The sequence below is a fragment of the Sorex fumeus genome, unplaced genomic scaffold (genome assembly GCF_029834395.1).
Source record: "Sorex fumeus unplaced genomic scaffold, SorFum_2.1 ptg000094l, whole genome shotgun sequence".
In the NCBI taxonomy this organism is placed as follows: Eukaryota; Metazoa; Chordata; class Mammalia; order Eulipotyphla; family Soricidae; genus Sorex; species Sorex fumeus.
Genome location: NW_026606151.1, coordinates 7,911,575 through 7,933,612, shown reverse-complemented (window position 1 = coordinate 7,933,612; position 22,038 = coordinate 7,911,575). Strand labels below are relative to the sequence as shown.

Here is a 22,038-nt window from a genome sequence, read left to right as displayed (position 1 = left end):
GGGGGGGGGGGGGGGGAGAATGCCACTACACTTGATTATCAAGTACTCTGTCCAAATGGTAGAGTCACTGTCACTGTCACTGTCACTGTCCTCCTGTTGTTCATCGATTTGCTCGAGCGGGCCCAGTAACATCTCCATTGGAGACTTTGTTGTTACTGTGTCTGGCATATCGAATACGTCACGGGGAGCTTGCCAGGCTCTGCCGTACGGGCAAGATACTCTCGGTAGCTTGCTGGGCTCTCCGAGAGGGGCGGAGGAATCGAACTCGGGTCGGTCATGTTGGCCGCGTGCAAGGCAAACGCCCTACCACTGTGCTAGAGTGAAAACTAAAATAAACAGTGAGATTAATAAATTTAATTTCTAGACACCCTAAAATCTAACTTCTAGGGACTCTGAATTCATCAAAGACAACGAAGAGAAAGTATAAAGAAATATTTTGAACTCCTTACTGGTGAACTACAGAAAGGAGAATAGGTGACAGTGGCCTTGTGAGGCCTAGAATTCTATACTCAGCAAAACTACCCATTAACAATGAAGGTGAGGGGAAGTAGCGATATTTCAGCAGGCCAGGCATCCCTTGCATGTGGCCAACTCAGGTTCTTTTGGTACCAGCACCAGATGCGATCCCCAAGCCTGCCAGGAGTGAGCGCAGAGTCAAGTGTAAGCCCTGAGCACCAATGAATGTAGCCAAACCCCACCCCACCACCCAAAAATGGTTAATTTTCTGGGAACGAAGTGATTCTAAACTTTTAATTTTAAAAACTTTTAATGAAGATGGGGCCAGAAATATAGTATAGTGGTAGGATTCTTGCTCATATGTACGGAATAGGGATCGATCCCTAATGTCCCATGCAGTCCCCTGCACATGGCCCAGAGTAATCCCTGAGTGCAGGAGGAGGAGTAAGCCCTGAGCACTGCCAGGTGTGACTCACCCTTACCCCCGCCCCCATACACACACGCACACAAAAAATTCATCAGTTAATTAAGGTAAAATTTATTTTAAAATATATGAAAAATTTCGTCTAGGGGGCAGAGTGATAGTAGGATGTTTGCCTTGCATGCAGCCAACCTGGGTTCAAACCCTGGTATCCCATATGGTCCCCGAAGCACCACCAAGAGTAATTCCGTACTGCAGAGCCAGGAGTAATCCCTGAGCATCACCTGGTGTGACCCAAAAAGGGGGAAAAAATTCATTCTGTCCCAGCAGATCGGCAACTATCACCCAATCTGCCTTTTATCCATCATCTGCAAGTTATTCACTCGAGTCATCCTGAATAGGATCGGCAGAACACTAGACAAAGGACAACCATGCGACCAAGCCAGGTTCCAAAAAGGATTGAGCACAATCGACCATATCCACATGGTGGCCAAGCTCACTGAGGTTTCTCAAGAGTTTAAGATGCCGCTCTGTCTAATGTTAATTGATTTAAAGAAGGCCTTTGATTCTGTTGAGACTGAAGCAGTCATCGAAGCCCTAGCCAAACAGGGTGTTCAAACTAAGTACATCAGGATGCTCCGTGAGCTGTATTACGGACTCACCGTAATACAGGATCTCACCATTCTATAAGGAAGTGATCATCAACATAAAGAGAAGGGGTTGACAGGGTGATACCATCTCACCAAAACTCTTCAGTGCTACCCTAAAAACATCATGTGATGACTGGAATGGGAAGGAGTGGGAGGGAAGATAGACGGTCAGCAACTACAACACCTCTGCTTTGCTGATGATATCGTTCTAATAACACCAAACATCAGCCACGTGGCACAAATGCTGGCCAACTTCAACCGTTGAGTGTGGAAAGGTCAGACTGCAGCTGAATCTCACCAAAACAATGTTCATGAGAAACAGACTAGTTCCTGACATTCCATTTGCTCTCAATGGAATGAACATCTCTGAATGTAGCAGTTATGTGTACCTAGGTCAAGAACTCAACATGACAAACGACCTGGCACCTGAACTGCACAGGAGGAAGAGAACCGTGTGAAACACCTTCAAGAGCGTCAAAGAAATAAATAGCTAGAGGATGAAGAACCTCTGGCTCCAGGCATATCTTTTCGACTCCACTGTTCTTTCTGCACTAACATACGCCTCAGAGACCTGGGCCCTACAAAAACAGGATGAGAACGCTATTCGGGTATCCCAAAATGGAATCGAAAGAGCTATGCTTGGAATATCACGTTTGACTCAAATGTGAGAAGAAATCCGGAGTTCCGACCTCCATCAACGATCAAGAATCAGGGACGCTGTCTCATTTGCCAAGGCGTCAAAAATCAGATGGGTTGGACACGTAATGCGATTGAGACAACCGGTAGACTAGAGCTGTTACTGACTGGATTCCACAGGACGTCAAAAGAATGCCTGGCCGCCCACCTACGAGATGGTTGGACTTCTTCGTCAAGACCCTGAATGAATGGTTTGAGGCTCTTCATGTTCCTGGAGTGAGCAGCTGCCACTGGGCTACACTAGCACGCGACAGGGACGAATGGAGACGTTACTGGCATCCGCTCGAGCAAATCGATGAGCAACGGGATGACAAGTAATATTATAACTGATACCAGTCTTTACTTGGTAAAACACTCAAGCCTCAAACAACATCAAAATCTGCGACAGTCGTCCAGTAAAGGCATGTCGACATGGAAATGTGAGAGTGTGGGAGATGTGGCCGAGAGCTAGGAGGCAGACACCTGCCGAGTGCGTGGCACAGAGGCAGCCCCTGGCACCCCACAGAGCCCCGAGCTGTGCTGGGCCGGCACCACCGGGTCTGCCGGGCCACAAGTCCAGCCGCAACTAACTTGGAAAAGGCCAAGAAGAAATCTGTTCACCATCCGGCATTCACCTCTCTCATGCCTGCTCCAGGCAAACAAGTACCAAGCCAATGATACTCCCCACCCTGGGGGCCCTTCCCATGACCCAAGAGCTCCCAAAGGGGGCCACACCCACAATTTCCACAGGCCCAGAGATGAAGGTCATGAGGAGGAAGGATGGGGTTACAAACACAATATATGGACAAGTCTCCAGTGTAAGTGCTTGCAGTGGTCACTTCGGCCACGGCCCTGTCCCAGAGCAGGGAAGCGGGGTCCAACAGTGTTTCAGAGCCTGCCGACCCCCTTCCCCAGGAGACGGTGAGCCACCCACAGTCATATCACTAAGGCACAAACAAGCTGTCCCGTAACGTTCCTAGAAACTGTCTTCCCCCCCTTACATATTCGCCAAATCCACTCAAGACCAAATAAGTAATCTTTTATTTGAGCCATTTATTCAGATAGCCCCTTCTGGATCTTCCACTAACTTATGTCCAATTATCCCATCACCGACCTCATTGTACAAAGCCATTCTTTTCCAACAAACAGAGAATCCCGCTTCCCATGACCATCATTCATTCCAGAGTTTCTTAGTACACCCCCACTGGCAAAAATCTATTCATGCTGGTTTCTGAAAATACTCAGTTATTTCTTTAAAATAAGCATAATGTTGCCACAACTAAGTGTAATGGGAAAGACAATGTAAGATGGCTGGAGTAAGAAGGTAAGCATCGGGCATCCTCAAATTTGGAACGAAGTGTCTGTTGATCGTTTTTATTCTAAACACTGACAATAGGGGTTGGAGAGAGAGTACAGCGGGTAAGGTGTTTTGTCTTGCATACAGCTGACCCGAATTCTATCTCCAGCATCCCATCTGGACCTTTGAGCACCACCAGAAATAATTCCAAAGGTCAAGGCTGCGAGTAACCCATGAACATCACCAAGCGTGGCCCAAACAAAACAAAAACACTGAAAATACTAGAGGCATTAAAACAAACAATAACAAAAACAACAACAACAACAAAAAACTACTCTTCCAACACAATGAGCAAAGAAAAAAACACCCACCACCCACAGCAATTCAAAGATGGGACTGCCCTCTTCCTCAGACCAAAGAAGAGCCTTTAGACAAGTTCACAGTTTTGTTTTGTTTTTTTAGAAAGATTTTATGTGCTAACCGTTCAGTGGTTAGGTTGAACCAGTTTTTGCCTCAACATACTGTTGGGGAATTTTGCCTCAACAATAGAATTCTGGATTCTGCTGCTTTTTGGGACAAAAAGCCATCTTCAAGTAAAAACACAGTAGCTAATATACAGGATCAAACACAGCGTGAGGGCCTTCCTGCATAAATAAAGCCCTTTGTAAAGACATGGGACATGTAAAGACTTTTAAAAATATGCTATAAGCATCATCAGAAATTAGAATCATTTCAATTTACAAGACAAGGCCTAAAGGAAAACTGAATGGGGGTCTTCGCCACAGGTTTTAACTTTTCTTATGCAAGCTGAGCACATAAATTCCCTTTCCTCCCTTCAGCAAAGCCAAAGAAACACTAACTAGAATCCTGAAAATATGCACCAGAAAGAATATACAAAAGATTATCAAGCAATTCATAGCATTTGACACAGGCAGGAGAGAGAAAGAGCAGGAGATAAAGGGGAAGGAGAGAGGAGAGGAAAGAGAGGAGAAGAAAATGAACGTCCTTTTCCAAAGGAAATAAAGAAATAAAGAAACCAAGATCCTAGAATCGTAGGTGTTACTATTTCCTGATATAAAATCAAAATACCCACAGAGAATGCAGATGGTCAATAATAAAACATGTTCTTCTCATGTATACGAGGCTTACAAACCTTAAACAAGGTAAAAAGTAGTTCATCTCATCAACCATCTTCTGCCTAATGCTTCAAACAAGTGTTTGTAACAACTACAAATTGTGCAGTAAAAATAACTAATAATTTATTTTTTCTGTTTTTGGGTCAAACCCAGCAGTGCTCAGGATTTAACTCCTAGCTCTGTGCTCAGGAATCACTGCTGTGGGCTTAGGGGACCGTATAGGGTGCTGGGAACCAATCCGGGGTCAACCACATGGTGCTCTACCTGCCAAATAACGCTTTCTCGGGTGGTTAGTCAGGGTACAATTTAGCAGCAGAGCGCGTTCTCTTGTAATCCAAAGTACAATGACTAGAATTCCGATCCCAGATCAAAGAAAGGTTAAGACCAAATTATTTAAACTGAGTATTAACAAGGGACCGAAACAAACTCCTAAGAACCAGAAAGTCTTCGATGCTATTTCATCCTGGCTCCCTACAACCTTCAACAACCCAAAAACACCTACTGCCCTTGCTGCCCGTTTTGTAGGATACAAAAGCCCTGACATAATCCTCATCCTTCACAGGCTGGCCCTGAACCCCCTCCACCGGACGATCCCAGAAATGGACAATGTGCCCCTACTAACCAACGTGTGATCATGCCTCACGGGCAGAATGTGATCAGAGCCCCAAAAAATAAATGATGCCAAGAGCCCCTAACTCAAAACAACCAGGTAACCTGGCAGGCTAGGAGGGGGTCTCCTTTAATTAAACCCCGAACTTTCTCTTCCCACTATCACAGCACACAGGCGTTACGGGACTGGTTTGCACTCCCACCCGAGATGGTACCTACAGCCCCCAGGCCCCCAACATGGGCTGGATCTCACTGGCGGGGACGGTGGGCTGCAATGGAGCTCAAAGGTGGGCACGGACTCACTCCCAAGGCAGAGACAAGAGATGATGCCAGCCACACGCATGGGAGTGTCACACACATCTGGACTGGCAAACCGAAGGACTCCTCCTCATAGTTCTGAGAAAATCTGGCCTCAAGGTAATCCAGACTGTAGAAATGTACATGGTGGCATTGCCTGATGAACGGGCTTGGAGCCTTAGAGCTCAATGTTCAGGGCCAAAACACTCAAGAGGATTTTCTCTTATCAACACGTGGCTAACCTTTGCCTCTTAATTTACCATCAGTCATTCAGTTCGCCCCTAGCTAGACCGGTTCCTTCAATGGAAGGACAATTCTGTAGAAAGAATGTACAAAACCAGATCAGAGAAATTTCCTTTCCTTTCCCCAACCTCTCATACAGATTCTAAGAAGGGGGAAAAACAAAGAAACAAACAAAAAAAAAAAACAGTACTCTAGTCAACCTAGGAGAACATCGAATATGAGAATGGAAAAGAGACAAAAGGAAATATTAAAGCTAAAGGGCAAAGTTAGGGTGGGGGGTCCCCCAAGCACAAAACACAAGATATAAGCGAAAAAACAAAGGATTTTTTTTTAAACACCCAAACACAGTATTATATGACAACACTTTCACTATTTGACCATAAGCCTACAACCACTACTAAAACTATTACCACAGCCAACTTTCTTATCAAACTATCTTAAGTTTACTTAGAAATTCATATTCAAAAGAACTGCTGTTAAATTAGACATTTCAGAACAGATTCTACACACATCAACTATGCTAAAAAACCCAGTAGACCGTGCTTTGCCGATAAGGGAAAACAAATTTTAAAACAACACATTTCGTTCTTCAAATTTTTGTAAGTTTCACTCTTGAGAGATGGCTGAAGACCTATATAATAGACTCAAGAGCACTACTGGTTTAAAAAAAATCAATTAAAATGAAGAGTAAAGCCAATAGTTACAAGCTGGGAATTCTCTGGCCAATTCCTATGGCAGGAAAGTTTTATTTGCCCCATAGTAATTATTTTTATTCAATTTTGTTAAAAACTCTAGTTAAGGGGTCAATATTTAGAAACCAGGACAGATAATTTAAAAATAAAAAAAAGAAGAAGAAGAAGAAAAGAAAGAAAAAAGAAAAAAAATTCAGAATTCTGAAATTCAGGAACTTGGAGAAGAGGGTCCAAATTTTGGCTCCTGGGTTGGCCAAAGCTGGTGGCCAGCTTGAAGTTCCCAGATTGAGGCACCAGTTAGTTATTGTCCAGCCGTGGGTACTGACCTTTTCCTCGACGGCCCTTCTTCAAAATCTGAAGAACTAACATCGTTGCTAGTAGAGGACACTTGGGATGCATCGTCCTTCTCATTCTCTGACTGTTCTGATGCTGGTCCTAATCCCTTAGACTGGCCATTACCAAGGAGCCCTACAGGTAAGAAAAGGGACAAACACTTAGACACATGACATCCAGAAGCAGTCTGTTACCTCAGTCACCCCTGGACAACAGTGGCCGCAGCCAGCCACATCCGCCAAGGCAAGAATCCGCTCACACGGGTCTCTCTCTTCAGGGCCCTCAGCAGCAAGAAATCCCAGCAGAAAGCCCTGCAGTGACTTTTATCAAAGTAAGGCAACACCTGGTGCAGATTCGGGGAGAAAAGGACTCTCCTTCACTGCTGCTGGGAATGCCAAGTTGTCCAGCCTTTTTGGAAAACAATGTGGACGTTTTCTAAAAAACTAGAAATCGAGCTCCCATTTGCCCAGCAATACCACTTCTGGGAATATATCCCAGAGATGAAAAAAAGCACAGTAGAAATGACATCTGCGGAGCTGGAGCAATAGCACAGAGGGTAGGGTGTTTGCCTTGCACCTGGCCGACCCAGGTTCGATTTCCAGCACCCCATGTGGTCCCCCCAGGAGTAATTCCTGAGTGCAGAGCCATGAGTAATCCCTGTGTAATGCCAAGTGTGACCCAAAAAGCAAAAAAAAAAAAAAGAAGAAGACATCTGCACTTGAATGTTTATGCACCACAATTTACAATAGCCAGAATCTGAGAAAAACCCGAGTGCCAGAGAACAGATGACTGGTTAAAGAAACTTTGGTATATCAGCACAATGGAATACTATGCAGCTCTTAGAAAAAAAATGATATCATGAAATCTGCATATAACTGGATCAACATGGAGAGTATCATGCTAAGTGAAATGAGTCAGAAAGAAAGGGACAGACATAGAATGACTGTACTCATTGGTGGAATATAAAGTATAACATAATAGGAAACTAACGCCTAAGGACAGAAGAAACAAGGGTCAGGAGGATTGCCCCATGGCTTGGAAGCCAATACCATACGCTGGGGGAAAAGGCAGCTGGGATGAAGAAAGGAGCACTAAGTAAATGATGCTTGGAGGGATCGCTCAGGAAGGTAGATACGTGCTGAAGGTAGACTATGGAACAAACATGATGGCCGCTTAGTATCTGTATTGCAAGCCACAACACCCAAAAGGACAGAGAGTCAGAGGGAATGTGCCTGCCACAGAGGCAGGGGGTGGGAAGGGGTGGGGTTGCGGGGAGGGATACTGGGGACATTGGTGGTGGAGAATGGGAACTGGTAGAGGGATGGGTACTTGAACACTGTTTGACTGGAACATAATCATCAAAGTTCGTAAGTCTATAACTGCATCTCATGGTGATTCATTAAAAAAAAAAAGAAAATTTTTTTAATTAAACAAACAAAAACAAAGTAAGCCAACACCATCGAGGGGTCAGGTGGTGGTGGGGATAGGGTCAGAAGGAATGACATCTAAGTTGGCCTGCAAATGTTCACTCTAGAAATATTAAGATCCTCCAGGGCAGGAAGCAGCACCTGGCACCCCAGAAAAGGCATCATGGTCGGGCCGCCAGGCTGCAATTAGAAAGGGAGATTCGTGACTTCCTGGACTTTAAGGCTCAAGGTCATCAGAACCTACTGTGTGTGTGGAGGCAGGGTGGGGGTGGGGTGGGGGGGGGGGGGAAAGGGACGGTAGTGCTTCCAGGGAGTTTTAGGGCCAATGGGGGGGGGGGGTAGCGCTTCCCTGGAGTTTTAGGGCCCCAGGATCGGCCTTTACCAACCCAACTGGAGAGCTGTCATGGGGAAGAGTCTGCCTTAGTGCTCCCAGGGAAACAGGAAGCTACTGACAGGCGAAGCAGCACTCTGGGGTCAGCCAGAGGAAAGTCTGGTCTTCAGAGTGGGAGACGGAGAGGTCAGCCTTGCGGGAGGCTACTCTGGCCAACCTCCTGCAAATCCCTTGAGTTGCATGGAGTCACTCCAGATGACCTAGGGGATCACTCCCGGGCACGGGGTCAAGAGTGATCCCTGAGCAGGCGGGGCAAGCTCCGGGGGACTGGGGAGCCCTTAATCGCTGCCAAGCCACTCACGGGCCTCGCAGAAGTGCCGGCACCCAAACTACAGTGTCAGTGTTTTGATATTCAAGTTGAAAGTGGTTCAGGGTTTCCCTGGTTGTGTGGGGTGCGTCTCCGAGCCCGTACCCTGCTGTGGTCGTGTGAAGAGAGTGACACAGTGCCAGGGCCTGAGCTCACAGCCTCAAGCTGGGCTGCAGCCCTCTGGACCGCTGCTTTCTGCTCCTGAAATGAGCTCTTTCCGCCTCTGCGCCTGATGCGCGAGCACTGTCTTTCTTGAATCCCCTCTCCACTGAGCCAACGAAGAGCCATTCATGAACCGCCTGGAACACGATCCCGATACTGGATCAGGCTCTGGATAGTTGGTGAGATTTTTTGAAAGAACCTAGGATTCCTCGGCAAAGCCCCAGGAGGTGGCCCATTTTTTGCAGGTGGGTCTCCGGGTGTCAGTCTTCCCAACATTTCCAAGTCTGAGTCATAACCTGAGGCTAGAAATTGAAGACATCGCAGTCGATCTAAGCTCTGGGAGTCCCTTAAACCTGCATCCCTGGGAAGTCTGTAGCCATGGCCGTAAGACTGAAGTGAAACACACACACCATTTCCCAAAGGAGACTCAGCTGCAGGAGGGCGCCCTGCGAGGGGGCCCAGCCAGGCAGGGCGACCGCGGGCATCCGTCACGTCACACGGCCGCCGGGGCTCGGAACTATGGGCCAGTGTGGAATAAAGAATTTCTCAATCTGATTTAGGTCAGATTAATTCAAAACCCAATCTGTACAGGAACGCTTTATTCCTTTCGATTGATTCTTGAAACACTTTCAGACGGACGACTCTATCACGGCACATATGGTAAACGTTAATCTCACCTGCTTCTTGGGTTTTGTCTAACGCAGTTGGAGAAAACTGAAAATTGCTTATGCGGTTGAAATCATGTCTCCATGGGTCAGATCTAATTAGAGCGCTTTAGAGATGTGGCTGGTGGTGGGGCGGGGGTGGGGGTGGGGGAGCAGAACACCAGAGCGAAGGACAATCCAGGAGCACAGAACAGAACAGAATAGAGTGACCTCACAGACAATCTCACAGGTGCCAGCCCAGGGGTCCACTATACATCAGCTGTGGAAAGGAGAGGATAAACTGGCCCACCGGAAGAAGATGGGAACTACAAAACCAAAGAACTGAGGTACAGAGTCGTATATAAACTGACAGAGAAGGACTGGATAGAGAGAGTTCTGCGGGTAGGGCACTTGCCTTCTGTGCTGCTGACCCAGGTTTGATCCCCAGGATCCCATAAGTCCCCTGAGCCAGTCAGGGATTCCTTTCTCCTGTTCTTTGTTTTTTGGACCACACCAGGTGATGCTCGGTGGTTACTCCTGGCAATACTCAAGAGGACCACATGAGATGCCAGGGATTGAACATGGGTCAGAAGAGTACAGGGCTGTACTATCTCTGGCCCCAGGAGAAATTCCCGAGAACAGAACCAAGAGTTACTCCTGAGCACTGGATATGGCCCAAAAAAAAAACAAAACAGAAAGAAAGAAAAGGAGAGCAGAGGAGAGCAGAGGAGAGAAGGAAAAAGAGGGAGAGGAGAGAGAAAGGAGGAAGGAAGGAAGGAAGGAAGGAAGGAAGGAAGGAAAGAAGGAAAGAAGGAAGGGGAAAGGAGAAAGGTATCTTAAACATCAGTTTTGTAATTTCAAGTTATCAGTGCATGTAAATAAATAGAAATCAAAAAGAAAATGCGAAGGGAAAGAAACAGAGGACCTGGATTCATCCATTCATACATGAAACAACCACCCTCGGGGCCTGGGAAAATACCTACGGGTCAGAGCAGCACCTAAGTCCTAGTGAAACGCTGCACAACAGCACAGTGGGTAGGGTGTTTGCCTTGCGCACAGCCAACCCGGGTTCAATTCCCAGCATCCCATATGGTCCCCTGAGCACCGCCAGGGGTAATTCCTGAGTGCAGAACCAGGAGGAACCCCTGTGCATTTCCAGGTGTGACCCAAAAAGCACACACACACACACACACACACACACACACACACACAAAAGGGGGATGGATGGTGAAGCCGCTGGAAGAAGGGCTTGTTCTAGTCACGAGGCACTGAGACGACAGGGAAAGAACTAGGGCATGTTTGGGACACAAAGGGACAGTAAGCTATTTGCTGAGTGAGGAAGCAGCTAATGAGTGAGTGGGAGAGCGGAGGGTTTAAGAAGAGCCACGTCAAGGTCTTTGGTGGCGGTTATACCCCTGTTCCTTTCGTAAGAAGAGTGGAGAGTCACAGAGATAGCACAGTGGCTAAGGGACACAGCTCGTCAACCTGTTTCAATCCCTGGTATGACAGGGTCCGCCAAGCAGCACAAAGCACAAAGCCAGGAATAGCCCCTAAACGCTGCCAATGAGAACCAACCCCCCTCCCCCATCTGCTACCTGAGAGGTTGAGGGGAGGAGGGAGATGAATAAACTGAGGAATTGGGTATTTGGCTCTGTGCTAGGTAGAGCACAGGCCATGCATGTGTGAGGCCCTGGATTCAAACTTCTAAGAGGGGGAGGGGTGGAGTGTCAGAAGGGGCAATGACAGGTAAGAGGGAAGGAGGGGGTCCTCAGCAGATATAAAGGGCCATTCTCCCGAAATTGGAGCACCAAGCAACAACCCCGGAGTGCTTGGTCCATCCTATCTCTATCACCTAGTCTGACACCGATGTCGCATTTGGCTGGTCCAGGCCCCAGATTTGGACAACTGCCACCAAAAAGAAAAGCGAGACCCAAACTCATATGGGACACTGTTTCCCAGAGAGCCTAGGGAAGTATGGTCACTCCAGGAAACCGGTTATGATATCCCAATGTTAGCACACAAACACAACCCAGCCTATGGAACACAACCCACGGGCTCAACACAAAAACTCAGTGGGGGCCGCCTTCTCCCACCTTTCCTTCATAACGCTGCCAAGGGAAAGGAGGATGCCCCTGGAACCCCACAAGACCTAAGAGTCACTCGATGGATGAGGAAAGAGACACACATGTTGGAAAACCGTACTCATGTCCAAGAGGCACAATAAAGACGAGGCCCCAGCTCCAGCCCTCCCAGAAATCACCTGTCCACGCGCAACTTCCATGCTGCTGTATTCAAAATCGCACATGAAGAAGGAGAGGGCTTTAAAAAGGCTTTATTTTTGGTTTTTGTTTTGTTTTGTTTTGTTTTTGGGGGAGTCACACCTGGCAATGCTCAGGGGTCACTCCTGGCTCTATGATCGGCAATTACTCCCTGGCAGTGCTCAGGGGACCAGATGGGATACCGGGGATCAAGCCCAGGTCGGCCACATGCAAGGAAATCACCCTACCCGCTGTACTATCGCTCCAGGCCTGATTTTACTCGACTCTGCGAGCTCACAGACGCAGCAAGCGGCCAAGAGATGGAGCTGGGGCTATCATGGGGGTCTCAGAGCCTCAGGCAGCACTGAGGGACGGACGGAGGGGGGTGGGATGATATCCACGCAGCCGACTAAATCTTCATGCAGCTCCCAAGTTCCCCCTTCCAAGGATTACGAGGGTCTGACCGCCTGATTGAGCTGGGCCTCTGGCTGTCTGGTTCGTTTTCCAGATTAGGAAAATGGCCCCCCACACACATCACAGGGAGGTGGCTGCCCATATGCAAATGGGGGGCAAAGGACCTCAGCTCTGAAGAGCCTCTGGGGACCAGAGCAGCCTTGCAGTCTGTGATCCCAGCTCTTCACCAGCACCACCGGGTAAACCCTCAGTCCTGGGGCAGTCTCATGGCCAAGGGCAAGCAAATAAACCCGGGCTCTTCCCTTCCCGGACAACTCCAGCATGTCTCTGCTTGGAATGTTCTACTCCAAATCCTGTGCCTGCCCAGACCCGAGGGGCTGGGTCGGCATGAGTGGGAATGTGCACGGGGCAGAAGCTCTTCTTCTTAGCCAAGCCGGCGCGCACATGTCGCTCCTTCCGGCTCCAAAGCCCCGCCACCAATTTTTAAATGATTATTTTTCAGTCCCTGCGATTTCCCGACATGGGATCCCTTCCTCCAGACGCACAAGCCCGATTTGAGCTCTCCCTCGCAGGCCTGCCCGCCCCCCTGGCCCCCGTCAATACAAACCTTTGTTGGGGAGGAGGTTCAGTCCAGGGGGCTGAATGGCCCGAGATGATTCTGCCTCCCCACATTAGCATTTGCTCTCCTCTATTAATATTCAGTAGGTTGAACTGAAATTAAACCACGTCCATTGTCTTTCACAAAAGCCATAAATATGAGCTGAGAATTCCCCAGTGCTGGGGCCTGCCTGCCACCTCGGCTGGTCACCAGCGGCAGACATCAGCCCCGGTCCAGGCCACCACCGGTCTCCCTGAAGAAATCGAACCCCTGCCATAAACCAGCTCTGCAAAGTCGGAAGCTGGGAGCTCCCACCCCCACCCCACCCCCATTTTCTCAAATTCACAGGAAGTGAAAAGGCTCCCATACTAAACAACAAAACTGGCTTCTTCCTGAACCTGGAATGGAGCTCCAGGGCCCAGGGCCCAGAAGAGGGGAGTAATTCCCTCCTGAGGCTGGGCCATGAGTGTTTCATCTCCCCCTTCACCTATGGTGAAGGAAGCTGGGAACACACAAAATCAGGCCCAAGACTCCTCCAGCTGAAAGGGCTTCGGCCGAGCCGCGAAGGCACACTACAGGCTTCTGAAGGGCAAAGAGACGCGGCCAAGAAAAATGCTTTTCTTCGAAGCCAGGAGCCCATGGTCCGGCTCTTCTGATTTTATGCTGGGGGGTGCATGGGGGGGGGGGGGGGGGGGGGATCACGGCACAAAACAATTCCACCAGTCCTCCTGTGAGCTGCACTGACAGGGAGAAAAATACCAGCCCCGAGGACCAGCCCGTGCCAAGATGTCACAAAGGGAAATCCGAAGGAAGGGTTAAAGAGACAGGAAAACAAGGAGACCTTTGAAGCCAGCCCTGTCCCCTAAACATCTGGAGCACACCGAACTTATTAGCATATTAAGGAGAGTCCCCACATTTAGCTCTGTTGTTGCAGGGATTCACAAAAGGTAATTCTGTATTATAGAGCCAAAGCCGTCTGTCACCCTGTCACGGCGAGACAAGGTATCACATTACATATTAAACAGTCCAGCATCCAAAGGGAGCTTTCATTTTCAGCAGCGTGTGTGCGGGTGCGTGTGTGCGCACGCGTGCACGCTTGTACACTGGAGGGGGGATGGGGATGGCTGCAGCACAGAGAGAGAGAGAGAGAGAGAGAGAGAGGAAAACAGGAAAAGGAGCCCCCCCCCCGCCCCCTTTGAGGTAAGACCCTCTCGGAGGAGGTACCGGGGATAGACGATGAGCGAAAAATAAAAGCCCGTGTCCACGCACGCACATGTTCAAAGGAAAATTAAAGAGTGTTTGCTTTCTGCAGTTGGATGCTGGGGGGGAAATAAAAATCCAGTGTGGGCCAGAGCTTTATGCATTCAGCGTGAATTCAGAGTTTAAAGCCCAATTGTACATACGGCAGGGTCAGCAATTACACTCCCCTCACACCCATGGATCCCGGGGGATGGGGGGGGGGGGGGGGGGGGCACGCGCCTGCAAGCCGAGCCCAGGAGATCCTTTCTCAGTACCAGAACCCAGAGGTGGCTGAGAACAAACGACACTGGTGGTTTAGCTGCCACCCTCATGGCCAGCGGACACGGGTATGGAAGTGACTGAATACCTTGGCTTGCGGGAAATAATTAACCCCATCTCCAGGGACCTGGCCGCCGACATGGGGGGGGGGGGGGGCGCTCCCCTTTGTCTACTACAACAGCAGCTACGGAAATTTCCCATTCCAGCCAGAAAACTGGAACCCGAAATCAGCCCGCAGGGCCCAGCAAAAGAACCCCGAGATGCAGGAGCAACACAGGCTTTTGTTGATGGGGAACCCAGAAAGTAGGCAGTCAGGCGGGCAGATGCACGTGCACAAGGATTCTGCACCCCGCCCCCACCCTTGGCCTCCTTGCCTGCAAAACCTCCATGGCCCGGCCCGTGACACCTCCCCCTCAAGACAAGGTGTTAGAATAAAAACCCAACCCCCTTGATATTACTGACATGGGAAAGTTGGGCCATGGGGGGTTGACAAGGAGAAGGTCTGGCACGATCCCTTCTTTTCCCGGTTGTGAAATCATGCAGAAATTTGAGAAGGACACAGGGAAAGGAGAAGGAACTTCTCCTCCTCCTCCTCCTCCTCCTCCTCCTCCTCCTCCTCCTCCCCAGGCACAAAGGAACCAGCCCTGCAGCCCTGTCCAGCCCTCAGGCCCCAGGAAGGGGCCCAGGTCGGGCAGGCGCTGAAGCAGGCCCTGGCCAGCTGGAGACAAAAGACTTTCCCCGTCCTCAGCCCTGGCCAGCACTCCGAGGAGAGAGACTGGCTGACCGAGAGGCTCCAAGCGCCACAGAAGGCCACAGCGGACTCCATCCCAGCAGCTGCCTGCTCCAGGGTAACTCTCAAATTGGCCGGAGACAAACTCCAGAGATCACGAGAGTGAGGGAGACAGGCTGTCTTCCCGCACAGGACGCCCCAGCCTCCTCGAGGTGCTTCCTCTGCCCACCAGTCTCGCCCTTTGCACTCATCAGCCTCCACTGGTACCGATTACCATCGGGACAGGTAGAGTATCTCGAGCCATCATCATTACCGAAAACAGAAAGGCTCGCTTCGGGGTACCAGAAGTTCTCCTCCTGCCTCCAACCCTAACTCCTCTCTCTCCCGGACCCTAACTGCTCTCTCTGGGTCCCCCAACATTGCTATGAATTTCCCACCGGCAAACCAGTCCCACACAGGCCTCCCCGCACCTCCCCAAAGCTGTCCGTCAGAAGCACGAGCCTATACAGGGCCCTGGAAGATACGACCCTGGAGTCTCTGGGGCTTAGGAACACGGGGATGGGATGGGGGTGGGGGTGTCTGTCGGGGCAGTCCCAGGACTCAACTCCCAGAGGTCGGGAGCTGTCTCCCTTTCCACCTGAAGAAGGAAAGTGACAAAAGACCACGGCTGGGCGCAGACCAATGAGGGGGAGGCGGAGGGGAGGAGAAACCGGAAGTACACAGAACAATGTCAGCCCTCTTGCGCGCATGGGACCAGGAGAGGTGAACGCGGGGCATCTGCAAAGAAATCCCTTGGGAACGCTAAGAGGCAGATCCTCTGCCCTGCCAAGAGCCCGCTCTCCCTGTTCGTGGAGTTCACAGCTCTCAAAGGGAGGGGTCCGTACACAGGGAGCTAATGAGACTCTACCTTGAAGTAATTACGACATACGTGCGCGCTGACATCTCTTAAGTTTGATCTCATCGTCCTACTTCTCTCACACCACGGAAGAGATAGGAGCGGAAACATTGCCAGCCCCCGTGGCGGCGACAAGCCATGTCTGCTTCCAGCCCTCAGCAAACCGCATCCCAGGTGCTGGCCCCGGTTCCAGTCCAGTCCTCAAGGGGGGCTAATGGGCCAAGCCGGAGCCACGACCTTGCTCTTAAGCTGCCTTCACCCCACCAGACAATGAAATGGACCCCGCAGAAGTTCAGTGGTGTGTCCTGTGGCTAGCGCAACTGGAGGGGACTGGAGCCACCCCCAGAGGCCCCGATCACCCCGGGGGCCTCCTTCCTACTCCAGATACCCACTTCTCTGATGAACAGACGCACGAAAGGGTCCAGTCAAAGGTGACAGGCCCGGGAGAAAGGCCTACCGCTTCCACCACTGAACCCTCAGGAAGCAGATCCCAGAAGCACGATGCAGACGCTGCAAAGATGGGGGGGAGCCTCTGACACACTGACCTCGGCCGCTCGCAATACCGGCAGGATTCATGCACAGAACAGGGATGAAGAACAAGAGAGAAACATGTCAAGTTTCAAGCAGTAAGACCACACACCACCACCCCTGCCGCCCTGCCCCCCTTAAAGCACCATCACTTCTATTTACATGCCAGGAAGGAGGGAGAGAAAAGAATATTCAGGAAAAACGAAACCATGCAGGAGCTTCTTCAAGGAAACCCAAACGCTGGTGAGGATGAACTCGTTAACTTTAATCAAACGTCTATTATTAAAAATGCCGGGGAAACAATCGTGCAAATTGGCAATGAAAGAAAAGGGCCGCCAGGACAGCGTTCAATCCCCAGAGAAATGTCTAAATAAATCATCACACAAGCCTGGCAAAAAAAAAAAAAAAAAAAACACCCAAAACACAAAACCTGCAGATGTGGCCCAAAATGGTCAATGGAGCCGAAGGCTTTTTGAGAGCGACATTAATTCTTGTAAATTTCCACGGCGCCTTCGCGGGAGCCACCATGGCCCCGGGGGAGGAGAGGGAAAGCAGGGAAACCTTTAATATGCCGAGCCACCGGGCGGGCGGGCGGGCGGACACTTTCTCCCACACTCGTCTCGATAGCACCTTGCCATCCATAATGGATGTAATCAGGACCCCCAGCAGGGAGACCCACAAAAGGCCTCTTCCTCCAACAAAAGCCCCAGCTAGCGAGCGAGCGAGCGAGCGGCCCCGGAGAGAGAGGAGAGGAGCTAGCGTGAGCCGAGCGCGAGTGGGGGTGGGATGGGCTTGGACGAGACACAGACCTTCTATCCCAGGTTCCTCAAGATAAGCCACCAAAAACTGCACCTGGCAGACCCGTGGAGCAGCCATCCTCAGAGCCGGATCATTGCCGAGAGAGACAGGGAGGAAGGAGGACGGAGGGAGGGAGGGAGGGAGGAAGGGAGGGAGGGAAGGAGGAAGGGAGGCCGAACGAACGCGGCGCGCGGCTCCCGAGCACTTGTCAACAATCCTCCCCGGTACGTAATAAGCAGGCGGCAGGCGGCGGCGCGGATTCCGGCAGGGAGGGCAGGCAGAGCGGCAATAGGACGGGGCGGGGAGGCGCCAGGGAGAGGTTATTTATGTGCAGGGGAGGGAATGCGGGGCTGGGGAGGAGGGGTCGGGCTCCCTCCACGCCCCCCACCCACCCGCTAGCCTGATAAATTAAAATGAGAAAGAGGGGAAGGAAAAGAAAAAGGGGAGAAAAAAAAAGGCGGATCAGCCTTGCAACACCCCCCCCCCCAATCTGCATTGCAGACAAATCTCAATTCTAACAAATTCTGCCAGGGAGGGAGAAAAGGGGTTGGGGGGGGGGGGGGGGTTGTCGTTTAATTGTCCACGACGGGCCAGCCAGCCTTGTCACATGCACACAACAGGCAGGCACACGCGCCACCCCCACCCACGGTGGCGGGCAGCGGGGCCCGTGGCACGTTTTCAACGGCATCCCTTTTTAATATCATAATCTGTGTCATTCAGCGCTTGCCTCTTATTTATTTGTGTTTCTTTGGCCAGGGGAACCTGGGCAGCTCTCCAGACCGACTGCAGAAATGGCTTTCCACACGCTCCTCCCCGGCCCCCTCCACCCACCCCCAACCCCACCAACCTAGCGCTCCCTTCTCCATTACTTCGGTGATGACCGCCAGGGCCCGGGCTCCCGCCCCACCCCCACCACCGCAGCCCGGGCGCCCCTCCCCCACCCCAAGCACATAAATTCATCTAATCTAATAAAACAGAAGCTGTTTTCCCTCATTGTTTCTTGAGGATCTTGCACCAAAAAAAAAAAAAGAAAAAAAAAAAAAAAAAACAGGCTCTCTGTGGCCGGGCAGCTGCCGAGATGGGGTGAAAAAGGCAAGAATCCAGTGGGGACTGGCAGGGACCAGCAGGCCTGGGACGCCCAGGGAGGGGGAGCCCTGATAACTGGGGCTGTGTCTTCTTTGTGGGCAGAAGCATCTTGCTGACTTCCAGTGAATTTGTTTGAAGTTTGGTACTGCAGTTGGTTGGTTGGGGGGGGCGGGGGGGGGGGGGGAGAAGATGCTCACCGCTCACTCCACCCCCACCCCACGCTGCCCTTTCTGTTTTCCCCAGGCGGGAAGGATGCTGGGTGCAAGCCCCTTACCCAGCCCAGCACCCAGATGGTACTCACCCTTCCTCCCAGGTTCATCCAAGGGCAGTGTGGGAGGAGACCTGCCCCCCACACCACCACCACCAACGCCACTGCCACCACCACCAATTCCTTGGAGGCTGCTATCATTTAAGCCCATTCATGAACCCCTTCCGGCTTTCCACCAAACTCTGAAGGCGGGTGTCAGCTTGGCTGGGGGGCCGCCAACCTACAGTGGGGCTGGTGAACATGCTTCCCTGCGTCGGGCTGGGATATTCTTTCCCGGGGCGCTGCTACCCGTTGAACTCACACACCTGCAAGGTGGGGGAATGGGTCAGTCTTCCACCACTCTGAAGTCGGACTGCGGGGCAAGGCTTTGGAGCGGTGGTGTGCCAGCCCCCACTTTGGTGATAAAAAGACGGAGGCCACGGGAGGTACGGCCCCATAAGCACGACCACGCGGGGAGTCCCCCAGGTCCTCAAGGAGATCTGTCCCCTCGGGGCTGGAACGATAGTACAAGGGGTAGGGCGTTTGACACGGCCGACCCAGGTTCGATTCCCAGACCCAGGTTCGATTCCCAGCATCCAATATGGTTTCTTGAGCACCGCCAGGTGTAACCCCTGTATCACCAGGCGTGACCCAAAAAAACAACCCCCCCCCAAAAAAAGAAAGAAAAAGAAACCATCCCCTACAAAACGCTCTGCACCCCTCTGGCCTGCTCCCTGCTCCCCTGAATCTCACCATTGCCTGGGGAGCTCCACAGTGGGGACCGACTGTCTGGCCTAAGTCACACACAGGCCTTGAAGGGCAAAGGGGACGACTCGGGCGCTTCTCCTCTCCCTCCCCCGGTGGAGTGTTTATTCGATGACTTCCCTGACCAAATGCACCCACAAAAGCAAAGGTCTGGGAAGGAGACTTAAGGTATACGGTGATTTCAAAAGACAAGGTAGGTAAGGAAGCAGAAAGCACAAGACACCACAGACAACTGGGCAGAAACGAAGTATGAGGGTCAGCGGTGGGTCCCCTCCCCGAAACACAGGCATGAGCCATCAGTGCAAGGCCCAGTTCCTCATCTTCACGGCTCTATTTCTCATCAACGCCCGAGACGCGTTGTGTCTCCTGCTGCAGACGGCTAAGACCGAACAGGATTGCTGGGCCCATGCTGCCTGTTTCCACCATGTCTAATCACACACTCAGAATCCCCCACATACAAGTTCGCTGAGGCACCACGAGGCCCACAGCTCTGCTGCTGGGGTGGAGGGATGGGGGACGGGGGACGGGCGGCACCCGGCAAAGAAGCTCACTCTTCTGGAGGCCAGGGGCGGTTCGGATAACGGGCTTCACGTTCCCCCCAAAGAGGAAATGCATTAACAGCACCAGGGAGATTAATAGAAGTACACAATCAAACTGAAAGCCAGGCTCAGCTGAAAATAACAACACAGCTTTCGATATTCAAATTCCACACCCAGGCGAGGGAAGAAAGGAGAGAGACCAGGAAGTCTACTTCTGGGTTCCACAGTACTATCACACGAATGTCACTAGTTCAGCATCCCACCAACATGCAAATGACCAGAGGAACTCTCCTTCTTACACGACTCCCCAAGTAGGATCCATTTCAGTCACCCCTGCCTTTTATTTAATTTTGAATAGGACAGATGAGCAGCGAAGCCCAAGGCCTGGTACCTGAGCTTCCGAAAGTTTTGAAGGTCTCTCTCTACAAAAGCAACCAATTCACCATAACCTCCGAGCTGGGTCAATTCCAGCAGGCCGAACCAGATGCACTTAGCATTTAAAAGATATCTCACTGCAGCAAAATGAAGTCTAGGATTTGAACACAAGCATTTGCCCAACAGCATCAAATTTGGGTATCTAGTGGTATCCAATGTTGATTAATTAGTTAAGGGGTCTGAAGACACAGAAGCTCCAAGACCTTGTTTTTATTTATGTATCCAATCAGGAAAGTTGGCAGCTGGAGAGAACTTGCCAGGAATACCTTCCTAAGGGCAGCGACGGCCCTAGTTACCAGCACTCCCTAGCATCCGTGATCTGTCTAATCCTAACAGATGCCCAGCGTCCTGGTACCTCTGCATGTAAGCTGCGTGCCACTCAGAACAGCACTGACATGTTAGGGGGCGGGATGAACGGGGCTGACACCAATGAGAGATGAGCAGAGCAAGCCTGCTCCTTCCCTACAGGAAATAGAGGGCTTTAACACCCCCAGCGCATCAGCCCTGTCTTCCTAAAGCTCTGTCTCTTTAATATTTGGGCTCTATTCCACAGTATTGATCGGAGCATCCAGGTCAAGATAATAAGTCAAGGCAGAGAAGCGCTCGGCTGTGTTAATATTTGACTTTCAAAAACACCAGTGAAGGATGGGCGCTTTACAGACCGTCGTCATAGTAATAATAAACATCACTAGTTAGAATCACATTTAAATAGAAGTTAAGACATTGGCAGTGTACCAAGCAGAGTAAGGTACACATCGAGTTTCAGCTTGGCCTCTTTCCAAGCGGCCTTGGTAATTTCCAAAGCACCGACAGCGCTCAACTGTATAATGCATGTGGCTGACCCTGCAGCCGACCAGACTGCAGGGGCACACTGTACAATTATAAAATAATACCGATAATTACGGGAACACGGGAGGGAGTTCTGGGTTTGTTGAGCTAGGGGGACAAACTTGGCTGCTAGAGCCGTAGACACATATACCAATGAATAGGCATGGTGAGAGGGCAGGGTGAGGGAGAATTTGTATTTGCAGTCTTTATTTTGTCTTTTTTTTGTTCTCCCGAAATTTCAAAAATTAAGAAACCATCAGGGGAGGTCATATTCCACAGGTTTCTTGACCTTCAAAGAAAGTGAGAACATCTTTTGGTTGATTTGGCAAGCACCAAGCACTGACGGCCGCGATGATTCACAGCACGGCATGGAAAGGTCTGTGGGTTCCTACCCTAGTTTCATTAACAATAGGAACCAAATACATTCCATGCCTCAGTTTCACCATCTCTTATAAGGACAGAAAGGACAATGGTGATCTGTTACATTAAAGACATTAAGCGAGGACATGCCTAAAAGATTAGTGGTTTAAAAGGGGGGAGGGGGAGGAAAGGTTGGAGAGCCAGGCAAGCTACTGAGAGTATCTCATCCACACGGCAATGCCTGGCAAGCTCCCCGTGACATATTCGATACGCCAAACACAGTAACAATCGTCACAATG

The 22,038-nt window shown here is 50.6% G+C and overlaps 1 protein-coding gene across 2 annotated transcripts in view; it reads right to left on the bottom strand.

Moving 5' to 3' along the window:
- Positions 1-22,038, bottom strand: part of JARID2 (jumonji and AT-rich interaction domain containing 2) — a 233,881-nt gene that overhangs the window by 78,285 nt on the left and 133,558 nt on the right. Inside the window, exons 1-2 of one of the 2 annotated variants that reach the window (XM_056132268.1) lie at positions 17,491-17,606; positions 6,803-6,944 (exon numbers count right to left, since the gene is read on the bottom strand). In XM_056132268.1, the coding sequence (XP_055988243.1) occupies positions 6,803-6,944; positions 17,491-17,557 (209 nt within the window). In that variant the 5' untranslated portion in view covers positions 17,558-17,606. Of the gene's footprint in view, positions 1-6,802; positions 6,945-17,490; positions 17,607-22,038 lie in introns of those variants that run through there. The other variant, XM_056132267.1, reaches the window with a different exon arrangement.